Source organism: Rhinoraja longicauda, chromosome 4 (assembly GCF_053455715.1).
Source record: "Rhinoraja longicauda isolate Sanriku21f chromosome 4, sRhiLon1.1, whole genome shotgun sequence".
NCBI lineage: Eukaryota > Metazoa > Chordata > Chondrichthyes > Rajiformes > Arhynchobatidae > Rhinoraja > Rhinoraja longicauda.
This window is the reverse complement of record NC_135956.1, coordinates 10806902-10829904: the sequence shown is the minus strand read 5'-3', so window position 1 is coordinate 10829904 and position 23003 is coordinate 10806902. Positions and strand designations below refer to the sequence as shown.

At 45.8% G+C, this 23003-nt stretch overlaps 1 protein-coding gene across 1 annotated transcript in view; it reads left to right on the top strand.

Annotated features, from left to right (window-relative positions):
- Nucleotides 1–23003, top strand: part of LOC144592993 (neural-cadherin) — a 151491-nt gene that overhangs the window by 74989 nt on the left and 53499 nt on the right. Inside the window, exons 8-13 of the mRNA XM_078398408.1 lie at nt 1618–1760; nt 2811–2983; nt 5604–5772; nt 13081–13251; nt 17386–17558; nt 19853–20020. Of these exons, the coding sequence (XP_078254534.1) occupies nt 1618–1760; nt 2811–2983; nt 5604–5772; nt 13081–13251; nt 17386–17558; nt 19853–20020 (997 nt within the window). The remainder of the gene's footprint in view (nt 1–1617; nt 1761–2810; nt 2984–5603; nt 5773–13080; nt 13252–17385; nt 17559–19852; nt 20021–23003) is intronic.

Below are 23003 nucleotides of genomic sequence, written 5' to 3'. Positions count from 1 at the left end.
TTACTCCAGCTATTTGTGATACCTTCAATTTGTACCAGCATCTGCAGTTATTTTCCTACCCAACTTGTCGTTCCCTCTCAACCCCGTTCTCCTGCCTTCTCCCCATAACCCCTGACAGCCTTAGGGGTGAGGAAACATTGGCTCACAGTGCCAGAGACCTGGGTTCGATTCTGACTTCTATGTTGAGTTTGCATGTTCTTCCTGTGACCACGTGGGTTTTCTCCCAGGTGCTCCAATTTCCCCATACTTCCCAAAGACATGCAAGTCTATGGGTTAATTGGTCCTCTGAAAATTGCCCCCAGTGTGTAGGGAGTGGGTGAGAAAGTGGGATAGCATAGAACTGGGTGATTGATGGTAGGTGGGCCGAAGGGCCTATTTCCATGCTGTGATCTTTCAATCAAGCAATCAATCCGACTAACATGCTTTAAAAACAATGTCATTCCAAATCTGACAGAGCGACTGTAAGCTTGAGATAATTATACCATTGAGAATAACTCAAGCCCGACAGTGGAACTAATATGAATGAGTGATCGATGGTCGGTGTGGACTCAGTGGGCCAAAGGGCCTGTTTCCATGCTGTGTATCTTAATCAATCAATCAATTCTGAGTTATTTTCATGATCTCGAGTACGGGTGTCAGGGGTTGTGGGGAGAAGGCAGGAGAATGGGGTTAGGAGAGAGAGATAGATCAGCCATGATTGAATGCTGGAGTAGATTTTATGGGCTGAATGGCCTCATTCTGCTCCTATCACTTATGACCTCAGTCTGAAGAAGGGACTCGACCCGAAACGTCACCCAATCCTTCTCTCCTGAGATGCTGCCTGTCCCGCTGAGTTACTCCGGCATTTGTTGTCTACTTATGACCTTATGATCATTTATGATCTCCCTGATGTTTTGGCCAATATTTATCAATATCGTAGCAATCTGTGAAGTATTGATTATCACATTACTGCCTGTGAGAGAGGAACGTGTGCAAATTACCCGTCAGATTTCTGACATATTGACTACATTCACAAAGCATTTGAATAACTTTAAAATGCGTTGAATAGTTTGTTGTCAATGTTTTCTCTTCCCTGCCTGTTTTTTTGTAAGCTTTTCCTTTCCCTGTGAAGCTTTTGAACTATGTTTTTTCTAGATAGATTTCCCTGAAACATAATGTACCTTCAGCCTTTAGACTTCAGAGATACAGTGCGAAGACAGCCCCCTTAGCCCACTGAGTCCGCGTCGACCCTGTACACTAGCACTATTCTACACACCAGGGACAATTTACAATTTACATCAGCCAATTAACCTACAAACCTGCACGTCTTTGGAGTGTGGGATGAAACCGGAGCACCCGGGGAAAACCCACACAGGTCACAGGGAGAACGTACAAACTCTGTATAGACAGCACCCGTAGTCAGGATTGGACCAGGGTCTCTGGCGCTGTAAAGCAGCAACTCTACCACTGCGTCAATGTGCCACCCGAACGCTAATAGGGCGTCAAAGGTAATGGGGAGGATGCAAGAGAATGGGGTTGTGAGGGAGAGATAGATCAGCCAACTCGATAGGCCGAATGGCCTAATTCTGCTCCGATGTCTTACGATCATGATAGATTTTTCTCATCCTTCACATACAGATACAAGACGTTTCTATCTGAAGATGCTGGACCTAATAGTCTTGTTGCTACAGTGCATGCGAAGGATGCTGATGGCGACAATGTTATCTATACAATCACTGGAGGAAACGAAGAGAAAAACTTTGTACTTGACAACCAAAAAGGTAAAACTATTAAAATATTTATGGCCCCATTTGTCCACATATGAGTTTACAGCTCTACTAAAACCATTTGTATTTTTAGGTTTTAGTTTTGGAGATACAGTGTGGAAACAGGCCCTTCGGCCCAACTTTCCCACGCCGGCCAACATGTCCCATCTACACTAGTTCCACCTGCCTGCGTTTGGCCCATATCCCGCCAAACCTGTCTTATCCATGTACCTGTCTAACTGTTTCTGAAACATTGGGATAGTCCCAACTGCCTCCTCTGGCAGCTTGTTCCATACACCCACCACCCGATGTGTGAAAATATTACCCCTCAGATTCCTATTAACAGAGACAGTCACCATCCCCAATCTGTTACCATCACTTAGAGCGGGGGTATCCACTTGGAAAAGCTAAAGGTAATTAGGCAAATCAGCATGATTTTTGTTTGAACAGAAAACAAGTGCTGTGGATAAAGGGGAATTAAATATTTCCCGAAGGCATTTGATAAGGTGCCACATCAGTTTGTTTAGTTTAGTTGAGTTTATTATTGTTACTTGTACCGAGGTACAGTGAAATGTATTTTTGTAGCCTGCTAGCCAGTCAGTGGAAAGACTGTACATGATTACAATCAAGCCGTCCACAGTGTGCAGATACAGGATAAAGGGGATAACATTTAGTGCAAGATAAAGTCCGATTAAAGATAATCCGAGGGTCCCATATGAGCTAGATGGGAGGTCAGGACTGCTCTCTGGTTGGTGGTAGGATGGTTCAGTTGCCTGATAACATCTGGGAAGAAACTGTCCCTGAATCTGGAGATGTGCATTTTCACACTTCTGTGCCTCTTGGCAGATGGGAGAGGGGAGAAGAGGGAGTGGCCAGGGTGCGACTGGCCCTCGATTCTGCTGCTGGCCTTGCCGAGGCAGCGTGAGGTGTAGATGGAGTCAATGGAAGGGAAGTTGGTTTGCGTGACGTTGCCAGATAACAGCCGGGAAGAAACTGTCCCTGAATCTGGTTTGGAGCTGATCCAAAGTGAACGTTAATCATGGTAATGATTTTGACCCACGGCAGGAATAATTAAACTGCGGAAGAGCCCGCCGCCGAGACTTCAGGGGCCGCAGTATGTGCTGAACATCACGGCGACGGATGACAACGCCTCGGGAGGGCCCAGGCCCCTCAGCAGCAGCGCCCGCGTTATCGTGGGCATCAACGACGTCAACAACAACAAGCCCCTGTTCACAGAGGTACCTGCATCCCCCACTGGGTGCTCAGATGTAAGGGGAAAATATACGGTTAATGCATGACCCTTTGCGGCATTGGTAAACAAAGGGATCTTGGGGTAAAGTCCATAACTCCATGAAAGTGGCCACACTTAGTTAGAGTGAGAAAGAAGGCAGATGGTATGCGTGCTTTTCATATGAGGTCATAGAGTCAACACAGTGTGGAAACAGGCCCAACTTGCCCACCCCAGCCAACAAGTCCCATCTACATACAGACCATATACCGGTCTGAAGAAGGGTCTCGACCCGAAACGTCACCCATTCCTTCTCTCCCGAGATGCTGCCTGACCTGCTGAGTTACTCCAGCATTTTGTGAATAAATACCTTCGATTTGTACCAGCATCTGCAGTTATTTTCTTATATTATATCCCATCTACACCAGTCCCACCTGCCCACATATGGCTCATATCCCTCTAAGCCCATCTTATCCATGTACCTGTCTAACTGTTTCTTAAATATTGCGATAGTTCCTGCCTCAACTACCTCCTCGTTCCATACACCCACCACCTATTGTGTGAAAAGGTTACCCCTCAGGTTCCTGTTGAACCTTTACCCCCCTCAGCTTAAACTATTGTCCTCTGGTTCTTGATTCCCCTACTCTAGACAAGAGACACACCTACCCAATCTATTCTTCTCATGACTTTGTACATCTCGATAAGATCACCCCTCATCCTCCTGCACTGCAAGGAATGGAGTCCTAGCCTGCTCAACCTCTCCCTTTAGCTCAAGTCCTCAGGTCCGGGCGAATGCAGGAAATACTCAGCAGATACTCAGCAAATACTCTACCACATTCTGATGATAGAACTCGGATCATTGACCTGACACAATCTGACTTGCTGAGCATTTCCGGTATTTTAGAGTCGTACAGAATGGAAACAGGCCCTTCGGCCCAATTCGTCCGTGCCGACCAAGATGCCCCATCTAAACTCGTCCCATTAGTGCCCTCGTTTGGTCCATACCCACCTGAACCTTACCTCTCCACGCACCTGTCCAAGTGTCCTTAAATGCTGTTACAGTACCTGGCTCAACTACCTCCTTTGGCACTTGTTCATAAGTTCATAAGTTCTCGGATCAAAATTAGGCCATTCGACCCATCGTCTACTCCGCCATTCAATGATGGCTGCTCTATATCTCTCCCTCCTAACCACATTCTCCTGCCTTCTCCCCATAACCATCGACACCCGTACTAATCAAGAACACCCATATACCATACATTTCCATACACCCACCACCAGTATTTATTTTTCAAGTCACACAGGAGCTCAGAAAAGAGTACAAAAGTAACATATTTCATAAGGCAAGTATATGTGTTAGAGTGTATAAGAAAATGCATCACTAGTGCTTGCAGGGTGTTGTTCAATTGCAGTCTGATCCTATGTTGAACGCTGTGCTTTAAGAGAGGTGGCAGCCTCGTAGTCATGAAAAGACGACTGAAGCAGTCTTCAAAAACACTTTATGCATCTCCCAAAGGAATGAGACCAAAATATTACAAAGAATATCACAAAGAAATGTCTGCTGTCCACTCCCTCCACACGTGCTGCCTGACCCGCTGAGTTCCTCCAGCACTTTGTAATTTGCTGCAGATTCCAGCATCTGCAGTCTCTTGTGTCCTTGTATTTAAATTGAGTCAATTTAAGCAAACCACAAGGTGGCGCTGCGGATAGAGTTGCTGCCTTACAGCGCTTGCAGCGCCGGATACCCGGGTTCGATCCCGATTACGAGTGCTGTCTGTACGGAGTTTGTACGTTCTCCCCGTGACCGCGTGGGTTTTCTCCGAGATATTTGGTTTCCTCCCACACCCCAAAGACGTACAGGGCTTGTGGGTTAATTGGCTTCGGTACACATGCAAATTGTCCCAAGTGTGCGTAGGGTAGCGTTAGTGTGCGGGGATCGCTGGTCGGCGTGGACTCGGTAGGCTGAAAGGCATATCTCTAAACTAAACTAAAATAAACTAAGTTCTTTAAGTCGACCCAAGAAGAGACACAAAGTGCTGGAGTAACTCAACGGGTCAGGCAGCATCTCTGGAGAACACGGAGAGGTGACTTTTCGGGTCAGGGCCTTTCTTTATACCTTTCTTTAAATCAATCATGTTGTTCAATTGCACTACTGAACCAGAGTTACTTAGTCCTGTATTTTCCATTTTAACAGATTCCCTGCAAGTCAGACAGATGCAGATAAGCGATAGTGATACAGTTCACAAGTTGATAAGACATAGGAACAGAATTAGGCCATTCGGCCCATCAAGTCTACTCCGCCATTCAATCGCGGCTGATCTATCTCTCCCTCTCAACCCCATTCTCCTGCCTTCTCCCCATAACCGTTGACACCCGTACTAATCAAGAACCGATCAATCTCCACTTTAAAAATACCCAATGAAGTACATGGGTAGGAAGGAACTGCAAATGATGGTTAAAACCGAAGGTAGACACAAAAACCTGGAGTAACTCAGCGGGACAGGCAGCATCTCTAGAGAATAGGAATGGGTGACGTATCGGGTCGAGACCCATCTTCAAGTTTTCGCTGATTGTTTAATTAACAGGAAAAAAATCTTGACGACATTTATATTTCTGTTTTTTTATATTAGTGTTTAAAGTACAGTGAAGATGCTTGTGTCTTGGAGAACCAGCCCCCTGGAACCTTCGTACTACAAGTCAAGGCTCATGATGCTGATCTTGGAGTGAATGGACAGGTGAAATATGGACTGATGATTCGAGAAGGGACTACTCCAGGTTTCCGTATTAATCCTGACACTGGTGAGTATAATGTTTAGTTTCGCTTAGTTTTTGTTTTTAGTTTTAGACAGCACAGAAACAAGTCCCTTGGCCCACCGAGTCCGCACCGACCAGCAATCCCCGCACGCTAACACTATCCTACACACACTTGGGACAATTTACATTTATACCAAGCCAATTAACCTACAAACCGCTGCGTCTTTGGAGTGTGGGAGGAAACCAGAGATCCTGGAGAAAACCCACCCAAGTCACGGGGAGAACGTAAAAACTCCATACAGACAGCACCTATAGTCAGTGATCGAACCTGGGTCCCTGGTACTGTAAGGCAGCAACTCTACCACTGCACCACCTTTAGTTCAGTTTATTGTCACGTGTATCGAGGTACAGTGAAAATCTTTTTTGTTGCTTGCTATCCAGACCACGAAAAGATTACTAGTCATTACATTCAAGCCATCAACAGAGTACAGATACAGGATAAAAGGAACAATGTTTATTGAAGGCCTAAAGTGAGGTAGATGGGAGGTCAGGACCGCTCTCTAGTTGGTGATAGAATGGTTCAGTTGCCTGATAACAGCTGGGAAGAAACTGTCCCTGAATCTGGAATTATTAAGGGGTTGGGCACGTTAGAGGCAGGAAACATGTTCCCAATGTTGGGGGAGTCCAGAACAAGGGGCCACAGTTTAAGAATAAGGGGTAGGCCATTTAGAACTGAGATGAGGAAAAACTTTTTCAGTCAGAGAGTTGTAAATCTGTGGAATTCACTGCCTCAGAAGGCAGTGGAGGCCAAGTCTCTGAATGCATTCACAATACATTTTTTTAATCATTAATGTTTAAAAAAAAAAAGCTACTGAACCTCATCATTTACAATCTTTTAAGCAAAGCCAATTAACCTACAAACCTGTACGTCTTTGGAACTTTGGAATAAGAAGGTAGATTATTATCTGAATGGTGCCAAATTAGGAAAAGGGGACGTACAACGAGACCTTGGTGTCCTAGTACATCAGTCACTGAAAGGAAGCATGCAGATACAGCAGGCAGTGGAAAGCCAATGGAATGTTGGTCTTCATAACGAGGAGTTGAGTATAGGAGCAAAGAGGTCCTTCTGCAGTTGTAGAGGGCCCTAGTGAGACCGCACCTGGAGAACTGTGTGCAGTTTTGGTCTCTCAAATTTGAGGAAGGATATGCTTGCTATTGAGGGCGTGCAGCGTAGGTTTACTAGGTTAATTCCCGGAATGGCGGGACTGTTGTATGTTGAAAGACTGGAGCGGCTAGGAATTTAGAAGGATGAGAGGGGATCTTATCAAAACATATAAGATTATTAAGGGGTTGGACACGTTAGAGGTAGGAAACATGTTCCCAATGTTGGGGGAGTCCAGAACCAGGGGCCACAGTTTAAGAATAAGGGGTAGGCCATTTAGAATGGAGATGAGGAAAAACTTTTTCAGTCAGAGAGTTGTAAATTTGTGGAATTCACTGCCTCAGAAGGCAGTGGAGGCCAAGTCTCTGAATGCATTCAAGAGAGAGCTAGATAGAGCTCTTAAGGAGCTCTTAAGGATTCTAGCTCTCTCTTGAATCCAAGGACCTCTTTGCTCCTATACTCAAGAGAGAGCTGGATAGACAATAGTCAATAGACAATAGACAATAGGTGCAGGAGTAGGCCATTCAGCCCTTCGAGCCAGCACCGCCATTCAATGCGATCATGGCTGATCACTCTCAATCAGTACCCCGTTCCTGCCTTCTCCCCATACCCCCTCACTCCGCTATCCTTAAGAGCTCTATCCAGCTCTCTCTTGAAAGCATCCAACGAACTGGCCTCCACTGCCTTCTGAGGCAGAGAATTCCACACCTTCACCATTATAACATATATAACATATAACAACTACAGCATGGAAACAGGCCTGTCCGGCCCTACCAGTCCACGCCGACCATTCTCCCTGACCTAGTCTCATCTACCTGCACTCAGACCATAACCCTCCAATCCCCTCCTATCCATATACCTATCCAATTTACTCTTAAATAATAAAATCGATCCAGCCTCCACCACTTCCTCCGGAAGCCCATTCCATACAGCCACAACCCTCTGAGTAAAGAAGTTCCCCCTCATGTTACCCCTAAACCTTTGTCCCTCAATTCTGAAGCTATGTCCCCTTGTTGGAATCTTCCCCACTCTCAAAGGGAAAAGCCTACCCACGTCAACTCTGTCCGTCCCTCTCAAAATTTTAAAAACCTCTATCAAGTCCCCCCTCAACCTTCTACGCTCCAAAGAATAAAGACCCAACCTGTTCAACCTCTCTCTGTAGCCTAAGTGCTGAAACCCAGGCAACATTCTAGTAAATCTCCTCTGTACCCTCTCCATTTTGTCGACATCCTTCCTATAATTTGGCGACCAGAACTGCACACCATACTGCAGATTCGGCCTCACCAATGCCCTGTACAATTTCAACATTACATCCCAACTTCTATACTCGATGCTCTGATTTATAAAGGCAAGCATACCAAACGCCTTCTTCACCACCCTATCCACATGAGATTCCACCTTCAGGGAACAATGCACAGTTATTCCCAGATCCCTCTGTTCCACTGCATTCCTCAATTCCCTACCATTTACCCTGTACGTCCTATTTTGATTTGTCCTACCAAAATGCAGCACCTCACACTTATCAGCATTAAACTCCATCTGCCATCTTTCAGCCCACCCTTCCAAAAGGCCCAAGTCTCTCTGTAGACTTTGAAAATCTACCTCACTATCAACTACTCCACCTATCTTAGTATCATCTGCATATTTACTAATCCAATTTGCCACACCATCATCCAGATCATTAATGTAAATGACAAACAACAGTGGACCCAACACAGATCCTTGGGGCACTCCACTAGACACTGGCCTCCAACCTGACATACAATTGTCAACCGTTACCCTCTGGTATCTCCCATTCAGCCATTGTTGAATCCATCTTGCAACCTCACTATTAATACCCAACGATTTAACCTTCTTAATCAACCTTCCATGTGGAACCTTGTCAAATGCCTTACTGAAATCCATATAGACAACATCCACAGCCTTGCCCTTATCAATTTCCCTGGTAACCTCTTCAAAAAATTCAAGAAGATTAGTCAAACATGACCTTCCAGGCACAAATCCATGTTGACTGTTTCTAATCAGGCCTTGATTATCCAAATAATTATATATATTGTCCCTAAGTATCTTTTCCATTAATTTTCCCACCACAGACGTCAAACTAATAGGTCTATAATTGCTAGGTTTACTTTTAGAACCTTTTTTAAACAAAGGCACAACATGCGCAATGCGCCAATCTTCCGGCACCATCCCTGTTTCTAATGACGTTTGAAATATTTCCGTCATAGCCCCTGCTATTTCTGCACTAACTTCCCTCAATGTCCTAGGGAATATCCTATCAGGACCTGGAGACTTATCCACTTTTATATTCTTCAAAAGTGTCCGTACCTCCTCTTCTTTAATCCTCCTAATTTCCATCACTACTCTACTTGTTTCGCTTACCTCACATAATTCAATATCCTTCTCCTCGGTAAATACCGAAGAAAAGAAATTGTTTAATATCTCCCCCATTTCTTCCGGCTCAGCACATAGCTGTCCACTCTGACTCTCTAATGGACCAATTTTATCCCTCACTATCCTTTTGCTATTGACATATCTGTAGAACCCCTTGGGGTTTACTTTTACATTACTTGCCAAAGCAGTCTCATATCTTTTTTTCGCTTTTCTAATTTCCTTTTTAAGATTCCTTTTACATTCTTTATATTCCTCAAGAACCTCATTTACTCCCTGCCGCTTATATTTATTGTATATCTCCCTCTTTTTCCGAACCAAGTGTCCAATTTCCCTGGAAAACCACGGCTCTTTCAAATTATTATTCTTTCCTTTCCACCGAACAGGGACATAAAGACTCTACTCTCAAAATTTCACCTTTAAATATCCTCCATTTCTCTATTATATCCTTTTCATAAAACAACAATTTCCATTTCACTCCTTTTAAATCCTTTCTCATCTCCTCAAAATTAGCCTTTCTCCAATCCAAAATCTCAACCCTTGGTCCAGATTTGACCTTCTCCATAATGATATTGAAACTAATGGCATTATGATCACTAGACCCAAAGTGCTCCTCAACACATACCTCCGTCACCTGACCCCATCTCATTTCCTAACAGGAGGTCCAACACTGCCCCTTCTCTGGTAGGCACCTCTACGTATTGCTGCAAAAAACTATCCTGCACACATTTTACAAACTCCAAACCATCCAGCCCTTTAACAGAATGTGATTCCCAGTCTATATACGGAAAATTGAAATCACCCACAATCACCACTCTGTGCTTACTACTAATATCTGCTATCTCCTTACATATTTGCTCTTCCAATTCTCGTTCCCTATTTGGCGGTCTATAATACACCCCTCTGACTGAAAAAGTTCTTCCTCATCTCCGTTCTCCAATCCCCTAATTATCTTATATGTTTCAATAAGATCCCCCCTCATCCTTCTAAATTCCAGTGTATACAAGCCTAATTGCTCCAGCCTTTCAACATACGACAGTCCCGCCATTCCGGGAATTAACCTAGTGAACCTACGCTGCACGCCCTCAATAGCAAGAATATCCTTTCTCAAATTTGGAGACCAAAACTGCACACAGTCTCCAGGTGCGGTCTTACCAGGGCCCGGTACAACTGTAGGGGGTATGGGGGTATGGGGAGAAGGCTGGAATGGGGTACTGATTGAAAATGATCAGCCATGATCACATTGAATGGCGGTGCTGGCTCGAAGAGCCGAATGGCCTCCTCCTGCACCTATTGTCTATTGTCTATTGTCTTTGGAATGTGGGAGGAAACCGGAGCACCCGGAGAAAATCCGCGCGGTCACGGGGAGAAAGTGCAAACTCCGTACAGACAGCACCCGAGGTCAGGATTGAACCTGGGTCTCTGGCGCTGTAAGGCAAGATTGTAAATTGTAACTAGTGTGTAGCATAGTGTTAGCGTGCAAGTGATTGCGGGTCTGCATGGAATCGGTGGGTCAAAGGGCCTGTTTCTGCGCTAAAGTCTAAAGTAAAGGGATATGGGCCAAACGCCAGCAAGTGGGACTAGTGTAAATGGTCAGTGTGGGCAATTTGGGCCGAAGGGCCTGTTTCCATGTTCTATGACTGAGAATCTATGCTATTAGCTAATATAAAATGGATGTTTATTTTCAGTAGAAAGCAGTTGATTATATAAAGTCTGAAGGGTCCCGACCCAAAACGTTGCCAATCCAAACATCATCTGACCCACAGAGAAACTCCAACACTTTGTGTTCCTTACAAGATTTCAGCATCTGTGGTTCCTTGTGTTTCCATAACACCTTCTTGCACAGTGCATTCCACACCAGCAACAGTGTGGAAAATGTTTTGCCGATGGTTCTGAATCCATGACTCCAGCCAACTGACACACTTCAAGGCAGAAACCATGATGTAATAATTCCTCCTTGTGCAAACAGCTAATGTGCACCACTATATTTCCACCAGTGGGACCAGAGACCGTGGCCTCAGAATAAAAGGAGGTACATTTAGGAAGGAGATGAGGAGGAATTCCTTCTGTCAGAGGGTGGGGAATTCATTGCCACAGATGGCCGTGGAGGCTACGTCAATGGATATTGTTTAAGGCGGAAATTGATAGATTCTTGATTAGTACGGGTGTCAGGCTTTATGGGGAGAAGGCAGGAGAATGGGGCTGAGCGGGAAAGATAGATCAGCCACGATTGAATGGCAGAGTAGACTTGAAATGCCAAATGGCCTAATACTGCTCCTATCACATGAACTTATGGGGAGACTATTGCCCTTTACAACTCTTTTTGTGGATATCATGCCTTTATCGCTGTTGGTGCTCAAAGTATTAATGTGTGACAATATGTGAAGATCTAGCAATCCTGGGAAGGAATATATCTCATGCATCATCCTCAGATTATCCGACTATCACAACTTCTCTGTCCCTTCAAATGATACTAAGCTGGGGGGTAGTGTGAATTGTGAGGAAGATGCAATAAGGCTGCAGGGTGACTTGGACAGGTTGTGTGAGTGGGCGGATACATGGCAGATGCAGTTTAATGTAGATAAGTGTGAGGTTATTCACTTTGGAAGTAAGAATAGAAAGGCAGATTATTATCTGAATGGTGTCAAGTTAGGAGGAGGGGGAGTTCAACGAGATCTGGGTGTCCTAGTGCATCAGTCAATGAAAGGAAGCATGCAGGTTCAGCAGGCAGTGAAGAAAGCCAATGGAATGTTGGCCTTCGTAACAAGAGGAGTTGAGTATAGGAGCAAAGAGGTCCTTCTACAGTTGTACCGGGCCCTGGTGAGACCGCACCTGGAGTACTGTGTGCAGTTTTGGTCTCCAAATTTGAGGAAGGATATTCTTGCTATGGAGGGCGTGCAGCGTAGGTTCACCAGGTTAATTCCCGGAATGGCGGGACTGTCGTATGTTGAAAGGCTGGAGCGATTGGGCTTGTATACACTGGAATTTAGAAGGATGAGGGGGGATCTTATTGAAACATATAAGATAATTAGGGGATTGGACACATTAGAGGCAGATAACATGTTCCCAATGTTGGGGGAGTCCAGAACAAGGGGCCACAGTTTGAGAATAAGGGGTAGGCCATTTAGAACGGAGATGAGGAAGAACTTTTTCAGTCAGAGGGTGGTGAAGGTGTGGAATTCTCTGCCTCAGAAGGCAGTGGAGGCCAGTTCGTTGGATGCTTTCAAGAGAGAGCTGGATAGAGCTCTTAAGGATAGCGGAGTGAGGGGGTATGGGGAGAAGGCAGGAACGGGGTACTGATTGAGAGGGATCAGCCATGATCGCATTGAATGGCGGTGCTGGCTCGAAGGGCTGAATGGCCTACTCCTGCACCTATTGTCTATTGTCTATTGTCTATTGACTTCCTAACGATAAAATGCAAAGTCAATGGTCAGTACTCTAAGAAGGATCCTAGATTTATCACATTTGGACAGGTACATGGATAGGAAAGGTTTAGAGGGATGTGGGCCAAACCCAGACAGGTGGGACTATCATAGATGGGGCATCTTGGTCGGCACATAGAAAATAGGTGCAGGAGTAGACCATTCGGCCCTTCGAGCCTGCATCGCAAGTAAGGCCGAAGGGCCTGTTTCCGTGCTGTGAGACTCTATGACTCGAAGTTGGGCCTAAGGGCCTGTTTATATGACTATGACTCTATTTGAAATAATTCGGGTTCATATATAAAATTAATTAATTGAATGCAGAATGCACAGAAATGCCTGTTGACTAGAATTTTCCTCTAACGTTGCATTCATTTGCAGGATCCATTACCACGACCCAGAGCTTTGACAGGGAGAGGCAGCGAGAGTACACCTTGTCAGTAACTGCAACTGACCAGGCCCAGGAGCCACTGATCGGCATTTGCCAGCTGACCATACTCATAGCTGATGAAAATGACAATGACCCAAAGTTTGAGAATAGCCGCTACCAATGTAAGTGTCAAACTTCGCAAAAAGCTTCTAGCATACAAGTGGCTCCGCAATGTTGAATTTTTAATCTCTATAATTTTTGTTTTGTACTTCATAAGGTCATAAGTGATTGAAGCAGAATTAGGCCATTCGGGCCCATCAAGTCTACTCCGCCATTCAATCATGGCTGATCTATCTCTCCCTCGTAACCCCATTCTCCTGCCTTGTAACCCCATTCTCCTGCCTTATCCCCATAACCCTTGACACAAGTACGAATCAAGAGTTGATGTTGGACTTCTGTACAACTGTCAGTGTTTGGGTCCTGTTGCTTCTTAAACCCTGTTCCACGTTTCGGTCCAAGTCTAGTTTAATTTAGTTTTAGAGTCACAGTGCGGTAACAGGCCCTTCGGCCCACCGAGTCCGCACCGACCAGCCATCCCAGCACACTAACGCTATCCTACACACACTGGGGACAATTTACAATTGTACCAAGCCAAGTAGCCTACAAACCTGTACAGCTTTGGAGTGTGGGAGGAAACCGGAGCACCCGGAGAAAACACACGCGGGTCACGGGGAGAACGTACAAACTCCGTGCGGACAGCACCCGTAGTCAGGATCGAACCTGGGTCTCTGGCGCTGTAAAGCAGCATCTCTACCACTGCGCCACCGTGCCGCTCCAAAACCCAACGGAGAATGCAGGCATCGATCCCGCTAACTCTCGCATGCTAAGCGAGCGCTCTACCATTTGAGCTACTTCCCCAGTGGAACTAAATGTCTATGATTAAAGAATAATCATATTGCAACTTGGATACATAGCACAGCTAAGGAAACTATTCCTCAGAGTGTTTGCCCTTTACAAATACGGGACTGTTATCTGCGCCCTTCTGAAGATTGAAAGCTAGATTACTTCAGGTGAGAAGCCTCTATAGTCCCAGGGAAGTGCTGCAGAATGTTTTCCACGGCTCGATTGTAATCATGTATTGTCTTTCCGCTGACTGGCCAGCACGCGACAAAAGCTTTTCACTGTACCTCGGTACACGTGACAATAAACTAAACTGAAATAAAATAAACTAAACTGCAAACAAAACAGACGTGATATTAGTTGCCTCCCCTGGAAAGGGCCGGCGACCAGTAATCCCTGCCCTCATGGGCACACATTACGGTGAAGTTAATTCAGGATCTGAACGTTAAACACTTTTTCTGTGTGTCAAAACCAAAACACTGCTGGCAATCTGAAGCAAGAAAGTTAACCTTATTCTACAACTGGAGGTGGCGCAAGGGTGGTGCAGCGGGTAGTGCTGCTGCCTCACAGCGCCAAAGACCAGGGTTCAACCCTGACCTAGGATCTGTGGAGTTTGTGTGGAGTTTGCATGTTCCCCCCTGGGACCGCGTGGGTTTCCTCGGGTGCACCGGTTTCCTCCCACACTCCAAAGACATGCAGGGGTGCAGGTTAATTGGCTTCTGTAAATTGTCCCTGGTGTGTAGGATAGTGCTAGTGTGCGGGTGATCGCTGGTCAGCGCGGACTCGGTGGGATGAAGGGCCTGTTTCTATGCTGTATCTCGAAACTAAACTAAACTAAACATGCTCAGGGATACAGCCACCGATGCTGCACATTCTTATTTAGAAAACATTTACCAACATTTAGAGTGGGGGAATCAAGAACCAGGGGACATAGGTTCAAGGTGAAGGGGGAAAGGTTTAACAGGAACCTGAGGGGTAACATTTTGACACAAAGGGTGGTGGGTGTATGGAACAAGCTGCCAGAGGAGGTAGTTGAGGCAGGGACTATCGCAACATTTAAGAAACAGTTAGTGTAAGAAAATAACTGCAGATGCTGGTATAAATCGAAGGTATTTATTTCACAAAATGCTGGAGTAACTCAGCAGGTCAGGCAGCATCTCAGGAGAGAAGGAATGGGTGACATTTCGGGTCGAGACCCTTCTTCAGACAGTTAGATAGGTACATGGATAGGACATGTTTGGAGGGATAGGGACCAAACGCAAGTAGGTGGGACTAGTGTAGATGGGACATGTTGGCTGGTGTGGGCAGGTGGGACTAGTGTAGATGGGACATGTTGGCTGGTGTGGGCAGGTGGGACTAGTGTAGATGGGACATGTTGGCTGGTGTTTTACCGTATTCATGGAGACGACCTCTTCACCCTCTTTTGTACCAGAGATTTAGTGTGCACTCTTTTCATTCAATTATTGCTCCTCTGTTGCTGGGAATTACTAACCTCCACTGCATAACTCTAATGAACAGAATCTTTGCCATTGCTCCACGTCTATCCTGCTGCACACTGAAGCAATAACAGGCATTACCGTCTTTAATCTCCTGTTCAAATGAGTATAACCTAAGGACATAATTAGTAAGTGAGACGAGGAGGAATTATGTGTAGGAAGGAACTGTGGATGCTGGTTTATACCGTATGTAGACACAGTATGGTGGAGCAACTCAGCGGGTCAGGCAGCATCTCTGGAGAAGGGGAATAGGTGACGTTTCGGGTCGGAACCCTTCTACAGATTCCCGTTTAAATACAGTGATCATGTTTAAATACAATTTAGTGAAGTCAGCATACACGCTGTTATAGTCATAAACCATAGAAACCGGCCCTTCGGCCCAACTTGCCCATTCCGACCAAGGTGCCCCATCTACACTAGTCCCACCTCTCTGCATTGGGCCCATATCTTTCTGAACATTTCCTATCCATGTCCAAATGTCTTTTCAATGCTGTTACAGTACCTGCCTCAACTACAATGGCAGCGTGTTCCCTATAACCACCACCCTTTGTGTGAAAAAGTTGCCCCCTCAGGTTCCTATTAAATGTTTCAGGGGTGCAAACTTCCACACTCCCAAATACGGGACAAGGTGATGTCACCGCCCCACGCCCCACGTGACCTCACCCAGCCAGCGGTCAAGTGCTCCAGCTCCAACAATGGCGGCCACCCGGGCCTGGAGGCGGGTTGCTACGCAACCTCCATTAGGCGGCGCCCGGGCCTCCGGGCCTACACTGCCCGCACCTACACTGTCCGGAAGGTAGACACAGATTTTAACCAGCATCTGCAGTTTTTTTCCTACTACACTGTCTGGACCTACACTGCTTGGGTTTACAGCGTCCGGGCCTACAGAGCCCCCCGGGCCTAATACAGGACAAGGGCGGTCCCCTATGGGACAATCCAATTGTCCCTATGGGACAAATAAAGTTATAGTTTGCCTAACCTCTCCCTACAGCTCAGGCCCTCGAATACTGGCAACATCCTCGTTAAGCCTCTCTGCACTCTTTCCAGCTTAATGACATCCTTCCTATAGCAGTTTCAGTTTCAGTTTCAGTTTAGTTCATTGTCACGTGCACCGAGGTACAGTAAAAAGCTTTTGTTGCGTGCTATCCAGTCAGCGGAAAGACTGTGTTGGGCGCCATCTTGGAAGTGACCAGGGTGACCCAAGCTGAGCGCAATGCTCCAAGTGTAGCCTCACTCATTTCTTGTACAAAGAAGGCAAATGCTAGCATTTATATCAAGAGGACTGGAATACAAAAACAGAGATGCAATGCTGAGGCGATGATCGGGCCGCATTTGGAGTACTGTGAGCAAATCTGGGCCCCATATCTGAGGAAGGATGTGCTGTCTCTGGAGAGGGTTCAGAGGAGGTTTACAAGAATGATCCCAGGAATGAGTGGGTTAGCATATGATTAGCGTTTGACGGCACTGGGCCTGTACTAGCTGGAGTTTAGAAGGTTGTAGGGGGGACTTCATTGAAACTTACAGAATAACGAAAGGCCCAGATCGAGTGGATGTGGAGAGGATGTTTCCACTGGTGGGAGAGTCTAGGACCAGAGGTCATAGCCTTAGAATTAAAGGGCGCTCTTTTAGAAAGGAGGTGAGGAGGAACTTCTTCAGTCAGAGGGTAGTTCATCTGTGGAACTCATTGCCACAGAGGGCTGCAGATGCCAAGTCAGTGGACAATTTTAAGGCAGGGATGGACAAATTCTTGATTAGAACAGATGTCGAGGGTTATGGGGAGAAGGCAGGAAAATGGGATTAGGAGGCAGAAATCAGCCATGATTGAATGGCGGAGTAGACTCGATGGGCGGATTGGCCTAATTCTACGCCTATAATGTGAAGTTGTGAACAAGTCGAATGACTGCGTCCTTCTGTTCTTAGACTACCTGCGGGAAGACACGTCGGTTGGCAACAGCTTCCTCCGGGCAGCGGCCCACGATGACGACCATGGGAGCAATGCGGTCATCACCTACTCCATATCACGGCAGCAGCCAGAGTACTTCCAGATCAGCCCCAGCACCGGCTGGATCTACGTCAACCACCCCATCTCCCAGGTGAGAGCGTGTCACATTGACGTCCAAGAGAGGCCAATTGGAGGGACGGCATCTCATATTTCACCTGGGCAGCTCGCAACCCAGCGGTATGAATATTGAAGACAGCCGCGAGAAAGCTGGAGGAACTCAGCGGGTCAGGCAGCATCTCTGGAGAAAAGGGAATTGGGGGTCGTTTCAGATCGAACCCCTTCTTCAGACTGAGAGTCAGGGGTAAGGGAAACGAGAGATATAGACGGTGATGTAGAGAGATGTACAACAATTAAATGAAAGATAGGCAAAAAAAGTAACGATGATAAAGGCAACAGGCCTTTGTTAGCTGTGGGCTAGGTGAAAACGAGTTGCAGACAATGAGGCTCAATGGGACGACTTTGAAGCTGGTACGACTTGGGTGGGAGAGGGATGGAGAGAGGGATGATGCAAGGGTTACTTGAAGTTGGAGAAATCAATATTCATACCACCGGGTTGTAAGCTGCCCAAGCAAAATATGAGCTGCTGTTAACATAGAAACATAGAAAATAGGTGCAGGAGTAGGCCATCCGGCCCTTCGAGCCCTTCAATATGATCATGGCCGATCATCCAACTCAGTATCCCGTACCTGCCTTCTCTCCATACCCCCTGATCCCTTTAGCCACAAGGGCCACATCTAACTCCCTCTTAAATATAGCCAATGAACTGGCCTCAACTACCTTCTGTGGCAGAGAATTCCACAGATTCCACAGATTCACCACTCTCTGTGTGAAAAAAAACTTTCTCATCTCGGTCCTAAAAGACTTTCCCCTTATCCTTAAACTGTGACCCCTTGTTCTGGAAGGGGACCAACTGTTCATCCAATTTGCATTTGAATATTGATTTCTCTAACTTCAAGTAACCCTTGCATTCCCTCTCTCCGTCCCTCCCCCATCCAAGTTTGACTAGTTCTACTGTCCTCCTGATTAAATATCACTGATTGTATGCCTGGTTGTCCCCTTCAGCTAACAATGAATCATTCCACATTTACTTATCCACATCTGCTTTGATCTGTCGTTTTCACACCTTACGCTTCCATATCTCTAGTCTCCCTCTCCCCTGACTCTCAGTCTGAAGAAGGATCTCGACCCGAAACGTCACCCATTCCTTCTCTCCAGAGATGCTGCCTGTCCCGTTGAGTTACTCCAGCATTTTGTGTCTATCTTCAAAGTCCAATAGCGACAGTGCTACCTCATTGGTACAGTGTTTAATCAGACTTTATCAGACTGTTGCACTAAATGTTGTACCATTTATCCTTTCTCTGTTCACTGTGGACGGCTTAATAGTCTTCATGTATCGTCTTTTCTTTGACTGGATGCAACACATACAAAAGCTTTTCACTGTATTACGGTACACGTGACAATAATAAATTCAACTAAACTAAAATAAGAGAATTCGAACTGTAGCATCGGTAGCAAAATTGGACAGAGCATCTAAAGAGTCCTGCCCTTTCTAATGTGTTGTGTAGAAACGAACTGCAGATGCTGGTTTATACCGAAGATAGACACAAAATGCTGGAGTAACTCAGCTCAATGCTGGGTGGAGTCATTCAACTCAACACTGACTAGTTTTAGAGATACGGCGCGGAAACAGGCCCTTCGGCCCATAAAGTCCGCACCGACCCATACACCAGCTCTATCCTACACACCAAGGACAATTGTTCCAGAAGCCAGTAAACCTACGAACCCGCACGTCTTTGGAGTGTGGGAGGAAACCGGGGGAGCACCCGGAGAGAACCTACGCGGTCACAGAGAGAACGTACAAATTCCGTACAGACAGCACCCGTAGTCAGGATCGAACCTAGATCTCTGGCGCTGTAAGGCAGCAACTCTACCGCTGCGCCAACGTGCCACCACGTAACTTGTATTTCTTTGAAAACAAAACAATGCGGTTACTTTTCAGTCTCTTTGGAATAATAAAGATACAAATCATTTATTTTCAAAATACATTATCATCGTAATTATCTATTTTATTTTCATTACATCTAGAATTTGTAGATGAATGGAAGTCCATTTAATATTTTTGAATGCATTTTGCTAATGTTCTTGCGGCTAATGACATGCCAAAAAACAGTGAAATTGTCTATAGTCAATGGTTTTACAACCATTCCTGTTAGTCTAAAGATGCCTTCAGGCGCGCCCATTATCTATTTAGATATCTATAATTTTATGTTCTGATTTTATATAGATATTGGCTTGTTTGAGGACCTGGTTACATTTCCCATGGCAGATAAAATGCCATTCAAATTGACGGGACCATTTCCATTTCAGCGTGTCTTTGTGTTCCAGGTCTCACGCATCAGTCGTCAAATTGCAGCCACTGACGGAGGAAATCGAAGCAGTGATGTGGAACTAACGGTTATCATCACCAATATACACAACCAGCCACCGCAGTGGAAGCAAGAACAATATCGGATAACAATCCCGGAGAACACTACCCGAGACTTGAGGATTGTGGTATGTAGTTCATGTCATATCATATCATCATATCATATATATACAGCCGGAAACAGGCCTTTTCGGCCCACCAAGTCCGTGCCGCCCAACGATCCCCGTACATTAACACTATCCTACACCCACTAGGGACAATTTTTTACATTTACCCAGCCAATTAACCTACAAACCTGTACGTCTTTGGAGTGTGGGAGGAAACCGAAGATCTCGGAGAAAACCCACGCAGGTCACGGGGAGAACGTACAAACTCCTTACAGTGCAGCACCCGTAGTCAGGATCGAACCTGAGTCTCCGACGCTGCATTCGCTGTAAAGCAGCAACCTACCGCTGCGCTACCGTGCCGCAAATTTAGTTCAAGATAGACACAAACTTTCTTTAGACAGAGGGTGGTGAATCAGTGGAATTCATTGCCACAGAAAGCTGTGGAGGCCAAGTCAATGGATATTTTTAAGGCAGAGATAGATAGATTCTTGATTAGTACGGGTGTCAGGGGTTATGGGGAGAAGGCAGGAGAATGGGGTTAGGAGGGAGAGATAGGTCAGCCATGATTGAATGGCGGAGTAGACTTGATGGGCCGAATGGCCTAATTCCTCTCCCATCACATGAACTAATGAACCTATGAATGAAATGCTAGAGTAACTCAGCGGGACAGGCAGCATCTCTGGAGAGAAGGAATCTCTCCCTCCTTCTCTCATCCTCTCCAGAGATTCTGCCCGTCCCGCTGAGTTACTCCAGCATTTTGTGTCTATCTTCGGTGTAACACAGCATCTGCAGTTCCTTTCTGTAAATTTAGTTCAGTATAGTTTTAGTTTAATGACACAGTGTGGAAACAGGCCGATCTGCCCACTGAGTCCGCGCCGACCAGCGATCACCTCGAAAACTAGTTCTATCCTACACACGGGGGACTTTTTTACAGAAGCCAATTAACCTACAAACCCACACCTATTGGGAATTTGTTTTTAGTTTTAGAGACACAGCATGGAAACAGGCCCTTCGGCCCACCGAGTTCACACTGACCCACGATCACACGTACACACTACCTCTATCCTACACACCACGGACTCTTCTACAGAAGCCCAATTAACCTACAAACCCACACGTCTTTGGAATTAGATTTTAGTATTGTGTGTTTGAGAGGCAGCAAGGACTCAGGCCCTTCGGCCCATCAAGTCCACGCTGACCCGTTCACACTAGTTCTATCCTACGCACAAGGGATAATTTTACAGAAGCCCAATTAACCTACAAACCCACACTGTGGGATGTGGGAGGAAACCCACTTAGTCACAGGGAGAACGTACAAACCTCCTCCAGTTTGTAGAGAACTGTTTTTCCCTTATCTAAATCTTTTCTGACGTGCAGTCTGTGCAGAAAACAAACCTGTTTCCCTTCATCTCTTATTTTTTATGATTTTTTTTTAAAAAAAATCTTTTCACTGTACCTCGGTACACGTGACACTAATAAAATAATAAACCCCCTCTTCTTTCAGTCCGAAGGGTTCCGACCCGAAAGATCACCTGTTCCTTTTATCCAGAGATGCTGCCTGACCCACTGAGTTACTCCAGCACTTTGTGTCTCTCAACTAAACTAAACTAAACTAAACTAAACTAGTTTCCGTTGTGAGGGTGGACTGTAGTGTCAACCTTTCCAAAAAACTGTTAGCTCTTTGGTGTTATTGTTGGCTTATTCATGACATCTCCAACCAAAATAAGTGTGAAATTGAACGCAAACATTCCTTCGTTCAGATGGGGCGAATGAAATTCAGACTTAGCCCAGACTGTGATAGCACATCCTCTAGTGGTTGACTGTGAAACAACGGCTTCTGTGACAAAGCTTGTCGGAAGGAACTGCAAATGCTGGTTTACACCGGAGAGAGACACAAAGTGCTGGGGTAACTCAGCGGGTCAGGCAGCATCTCTGGAGAAAAAGGAATAGGTGATGTTTTGGGTCGGAACCCTTCTTCAGACTTGCTGTAGATGGGACATGTTGGTTGGTGTCGGCAAGTTGGGCCTGTTTCCAGGCTGCATATGTCTATGAACTCTATCTCCATTTTGCAAGTGGCTTTTGTCTGCATTGATGCGATGGATTGTAAAATCATAAGCAATCATGAACCGAGAGGAAATGAACTAAAACACAATTTTATTTAAGATGCCATGGTTTAGTTTCGATTAGTTTAGGAATACAGGAAGCAGGCCTTTCGGCCCACCGAGTCCGCGCCGACCAGCGATCACCGCGCACTAACACTGTCCTACACACACTAGGGACAATTTACAATGATACCAAGCCAATTAACCTATAAACCTGCACGTCTTTGGAGTGTGGGAGAAAATCGGAGATCCCGGAGAAATCCCACGCAGGTCACGGGGAGAACATACAAACTCCGTACAGACAGCACCCATAGTCAGGATTGAACCTGGGTCTCTGGGGCTGTAAGGCAGCAACTCTACCGCTGCGCCACCGTGCCGCACGTCTTGTTTCCCTAGTAACAGACACAAAATGCTGGAGCAACTCAGTGGGACAGGCAGCATCTCTGGATAGAAGGAATGGGTGATGTTCGGGTCAAGACCCTTCTTGTAGTCTGAAAAAAGGCTGAATGAAGGGTCAAGTGTGAAGAAGGGTCTCGACCTGAAACGTCACCCGTTCCTTCTCTCCAGAGATGCTGCCTGTCCCGCTGAGTTACTCCAGCATTTTGTGCAAACCAGCATCTGCAGTTCCCACCCACACATATTGTTCCCCTGGTGCTACCAGCACGCTCAACACACTCCTGCAGCATCTCCTGCCAGTATTTATTCTCCATCTCTGAGCCAGGAGACTAATTGTCAACGGGCTCAATGGGAAGTCCCAAATCCAATCTAATCTTATCCCCATCCAATTTCTTCTGTGCGTTTTCCAGCAGGAGACTCTTGATAGCAACAGAAGTGTACAAGATGTGTGGAATATTCCTCCAGCCGAGCTATTTGAAAAAAAAAAAAATTTAACATTTTATTTC